The sequence below is a fragment of the Lactuca serriola genome, chromosome 8 (assembly GCF_051521515.1).
Source record: "Lactuca serriola cultivar US96UC23 chromosome 8, Lser_US96UC23_V15, whole genome shotgun sequence".
Lineage (NCBI taxonomy): Eukaryota > Viridiplantae > Streptophyta > Magnoliopsida > Asterales > Asteraceae > Lactuca > Lactuca serriola.
In genome coordinates, this window is record NC_136415.1 from 60913002 (window position 1) to 60917799 (window position 4798).

Genomic DNA, 4798 nt, shown 5'->3' on the forward strand with positions numbered 1-4798 from the left:
TAGTTGGTTTTTCTCCAAGTAATTCAAACCTTTCTATTTAAGGTTTAAAAGCACCGACTGTGGGATTATGTCTCCAATGATTTGATGGGATGAGATCCACGTACAATACCTATTAACGTAACTAATGACGTCAATCGACACGAACAAATAAGATTCCATTCGGACTATAACCAAATCATTCATGTAACGACAGAAACTATAACCACACATTCTAAAGATAGTGTTGGAGTGTATATATACACGCTCTTTCTAACTACCCATTTCGAATTTAGAGCAAGAATTCGAAACAAAATTCAAACTTTCTTTTGTTGTGATGGGTTCGAATGATTCACTCTGATACGTAGAATCTCTTATCGGAACTGTTGAATTAGAGATTGATACGTCGACTGAATCTTGTAATATCGACCTTGAGTGATAATTCTTGCAGTGATGGATAGATTTTCTGGTGGTGGTATGCATGGTATGAGAGGCGAGAGAACTCCGTTGCTTAATAGGAATGTAAGTTTCCATGAACTCTGAATTAGTATGCCAACTTAGATTTCCGTACCCTTTTGAACTAAAATTCAACGACTCCTATGAATCGTTCTGTACTGTTATGGTTACATCTTTGAAATCTTAAATTTTTGAGGCATAATGTGTGTTTATGCGTGTCCATTACTTGATTCGTATGAATATGATTTTGGGTATGTTTTAGTTATCGGGGAAGTATCTTATTACGATTTTATGTGGGTTTATACTCTTTAATTTTGGTGGTTAATTTCAGGGTTTGATGAGAAACGATCCATTGGCAAACGGTGAGCAGAATGATCTTGAGCTTGGGGATGCAGTGCCGGTAATTTACTGTTTCTTTCTACTTCCAGTTTACACCCCCCCAACTGTTTGACATAATGCCTAAGTGAAAAACTCATGTTAAGCCTTTCTAACTTCGTTTATGAAAACCCAACAGGCTGCAAATGTGAGTTTTTTCAGAGTGCTCTCTCTGGTGAGTATATGGTATTTCAATTTTCATCATTTTGTCACTTTCAAATGCTGAATTATATTTTGTGTCTGAAAATGTTAAGCTGTTAATTAATTATTTAACAGGCAAAACCAGAGGCAGGAAGATTGATCATTGGTACTATAGCTTTGTTGATTGCATCCACATCAAGTATCCTGATTGTATGTCTACATCTTTTCATCTCCCTCAATATAATTTTATTTTCAAGAATAATAATCTTTTATTTATTTATTAAATTTCAGCCAAGATTTGGTGGGACAATAATTGATATTGTTTCAGGAGATCTCCAAACACCTGAACAAAAAAGTGAAGCAATAAGCTTAGTCAACAGAACCATACTAGGAATCCTTCTTATTGTCATAATTGGGTATGAAAATAAAAAAATTTCAAAAACCACAATTCCTCCATTTTCTTTAAACTAAAGTCAACTCAACTTTGACTCATTTGATCATTTGATCATTTCCTGTTTTCAGTTCAGTCTGCACAGCATGTCGAGCATGGTTATTTTCTTCAGCAAGTGAAAGAATCGTTGCTGCATTAAGAAAGAATCTTTTCACCCACCTTATTAATCAAGTAAAAACCACTCCTTTTTTCAAAAAGAAAATGTCTTTTCTACCCCTTTTGTCAAGACTCAAGATTCACTTACCCTTTTTCAGGAAATAGCTTTCTTTGATGTTACAAGAACAGGGGAACTTCTTAGTAGACTTTCTGAGGATACCCAAATCATTAAAAATGCTGCAACTTCAAATGTCTCTGAAATTTTAAGGAATCTTTCCACTGCATTTATTGGTATTGGTTTCATGTTTACCACATCATGGAAGCTAACATGTAAGATTAAAACCAATATTAAGTAAAAAATAAATTCTTTTTTTAACATATAAATTAATCATCTTTTTCTTGTTATTAGTATTGGCTTTGGTTGTTGTTCCTCTCATTTCAATTGCTGTTCGCCAAGTTGGACGTTATCTTCGTGAAGTTTCCCACAAAACTCAAGCTGCTGCAGCTGTTGCTTCCTCAATTGCTGAGGTGTGTGTATTGACCATTTTACCCCTACTTGTTACAAAAGTTACAAATGTGTGATTATAACTCCAACTAAGACTCCCATATTTTGTTATAATACTATCACATCCAACATTCTTTTGTAACCAAAGTATGAATGACAACATTCCAAAAAGAAAATTTTTATAAATTTAATTTTTTTTATATAAATTTGTAGGAATCTTTTGGTGCTGTACGTACTGTGAGATCTTTTGCACAAGAAAGTTTTGAGATTTCACGTTACTCTGAGAAAGTTGATGAGACATTAAAACTTGGACTTCAGTATGCTGTAAGTACCTTATATCTTTTCAACACACAATAAATCATAAAAAGAAAAAAAAAAAAAAAACTTATTTTTTTTTATTGTTATTTGGTTGCAGAAAGTGGTAGGTTTGTTTTTTGGAGGTTTGAATGCAGCATCAACACTATCAGTTATCATAGTAGTGATATATGGAGCTCATTTAACAATAGCAGGCTCTATGACTCCAGGAGCTCTTACTTCCTTCATTCTTTATAGCCTCACAGGTACTTATTTCAATAATTACATAAATACCCTTTTATGGTTTATGAAAGATCAATGAATTTGGTTATTTGGTTGCAGTTGGATCATCTGTGTCTGGGTTGTCTAGTATTTACACAGTGGCAATGAAAGCTGCTGGAGCAAGTAGGAGAGTTTTTCAGCTTCTGGATCGAGTTTCTTCAATGCCTGAATCTGGAAAGAAGTGTCCTATGGGGTTAATTTCGTAATTTCATTCGTTTATATATATCTTTTATTAGTTATTGATTGTAATTTTTCATTGTAGTGATGGAGATGCAGAAGTGGAGTTGGATGATGTTTGGTTTTCTTACCCTTCTCGTCCACGTCATATGGTGCTTGAGGTAAATTATAAAGCACGAAAAAAAATGTTAAATTATAATTAAAATTTAAAATACTAAATAATTTACATTTTTTTTTAAATTTCAGGGTATAAATTTGAAACTTCACCCTGGTTCAAAAGTTGCACTTGTTGGTCCTAGTGGTGGTGGAAAGGTAATAATCAGACTAAAATTTAATTAGTAAAATGGAAAATTTTAAATTCCCTTTTTACCCTCAATTCATGAATCTCAAGAAACGTTATTTATTTGTTTGCAGACCACCATAGCGAATTTGATTGAAAGATTTTATGATCCTGTGAAAGGAAGAGTTTTGATTAATGGGGTTCCTCTAGTAGACATATCACATGAACATCTACACAAAAGGGTAAAATTGTAAACTCCCCACTTATTTTCAAGATTCAACATAATCAACATTTCGTATCTTTGAAAACACAGATAAGCATAGTGAGTCAGGAACCTACACTCTTCAATTGTTCAATTGAAGAGAACATTGCTTATGGACTTAATGGAAAAGCAAGTGAGGAAGAAGTGGAAAAAGCAGCTGTAAGTGTAAAAAAGTAAAAACACTAATTATTAGTAAATTTAATTCTTATTGTTGTTAAAACCTTTAATTTTTTATTTGAACAGAAAATGGCAAACGCGCATGATTTTATATCAAAATTCCCTGAAAAATATAAAACTTTTGTTGGAGAAAGAGGAGTGAGACTTTCGGGAGGTCAAAAACAAAGAGTAGCCATAGCAAGAGCTCTTTTGATGAACCCTAAAATCCTTCTTTTAGATGAAGCCACTAGTGCTTTGGATGCAGAAAGCGAGTACTTGGTTCAGGTAAAATTTTTTATTTTATTTTTGTATTTTTGCATATACCGACAAGGGTTCGAGTCTCAGCAACACCAGTGCGAAGAGTTTTAATAATTAAATCCAGTATGTATTGGGCTCCTTGTGGGCCCAGCGCTTTATGTCAGCCACCTAACAGACTGTACACGAATAATCACAAATATAACCTTGTGGATTGAGCTACTTGTGGGCCATGACCCCTTATGCCAACCACCTAGCATAATACTGGTCGGTTACTGTGTATCTGATTTACATCTCACATGATGATGCTGTGTCATTGTGGGCCAGCTTAGGGTTGCTGGAATAAATAATAACCTTTTCGTATAAATATTTGTGGTTATTTCGACATGAATTAAACTATTTTTTTTGGGGGGTAGGATGCGATGGAATCTTTAATGAAGGGAAGGACGGTGTTGGTGATAGCGCATAGGCTTTCGACAGTACAAAGTGCGGACACGGTTGCGGTTGTATCGGATGGGAAGATAGTTGAACAAGGGACTCATGATGATCTTTTAAGCAAAGATGGTATTTATACCGCGTTAGTGAAGAGGCAATTACAAGGGGCTAAAGCCGAAGTCAAGCTATAAATGCTTGATAAATATTGAGTTTTAATTCGGGTAATCGGATAAGTATTGGTATAGGAACTTATGTTTAATCAAGAAACCTTAATATTCAAGTTCGAGATATATTTTTTTTCATATATGCAAGTGGTTATATGAATGTGCATGGTTACATGGTGTGTTTTGATTGAAGAGTATGCTAAAACCAAAATGATAATTTCTTTCACCCGTAACATCCGTATCGGCTAAAAATGTTTCTCTTCAACGTTAGCATTACATTAGTTTTTTTTTTTTTTTTCATCCCTAAATGTGATCACAAGTTTTAAACAATTTGAATATGTCCATCATATAATACTAATACGATAGTAACGCTAAATGAGGTTTACAAGAATTTCAATTAAATTTTTTCCATATGGCATTTTATGGTTTTTTTTTTTTTTTTTTTTTTTTTTTTTTTTTTTTTTTTAATTTATTTATTAAATTCACACATAAT

The 4798-nt window shown here is 33.4% G+C and overlaps 1 protein-coding gene across 1 annotated transcript; it reads left to right on the forward strand.

Moving 5' to 3' along the window:
- The first annotated feature begins 209 nt into the window (after positions 1-209).
- On the forward strand, positions 210-4477 carry LOC145066389 (ABC transporter B family member 25-like). The gene is made up of 17 exons (XM_079013619.1): positions 210-498; positions 764-832; positions 947-982; positions 1084-1158; positions 1240-1364; positions 1471-1570; positions 1654-1825; positions 1905-2023; positions 2214-2324; positions 2416-2560; positions 2637-2769; positions 2839-2914; positions 3000-3065; positions 3168-3275; positions 3347-3454; positions 3539-3736; positions 4123-4477. The coding sequence occupies exons 1-17, from the start codon at positions 430-432 to the stop codon at positions 4330-4332; spliced, it is 1920 nt and encodes a 639-aa protein (XP_078869745.1). The 5' UTR covers positions 210-429; the 3' UTR covers positions 4333-4477.
- Positions 4478-4798: the final 321 nt, after the last annotated feature.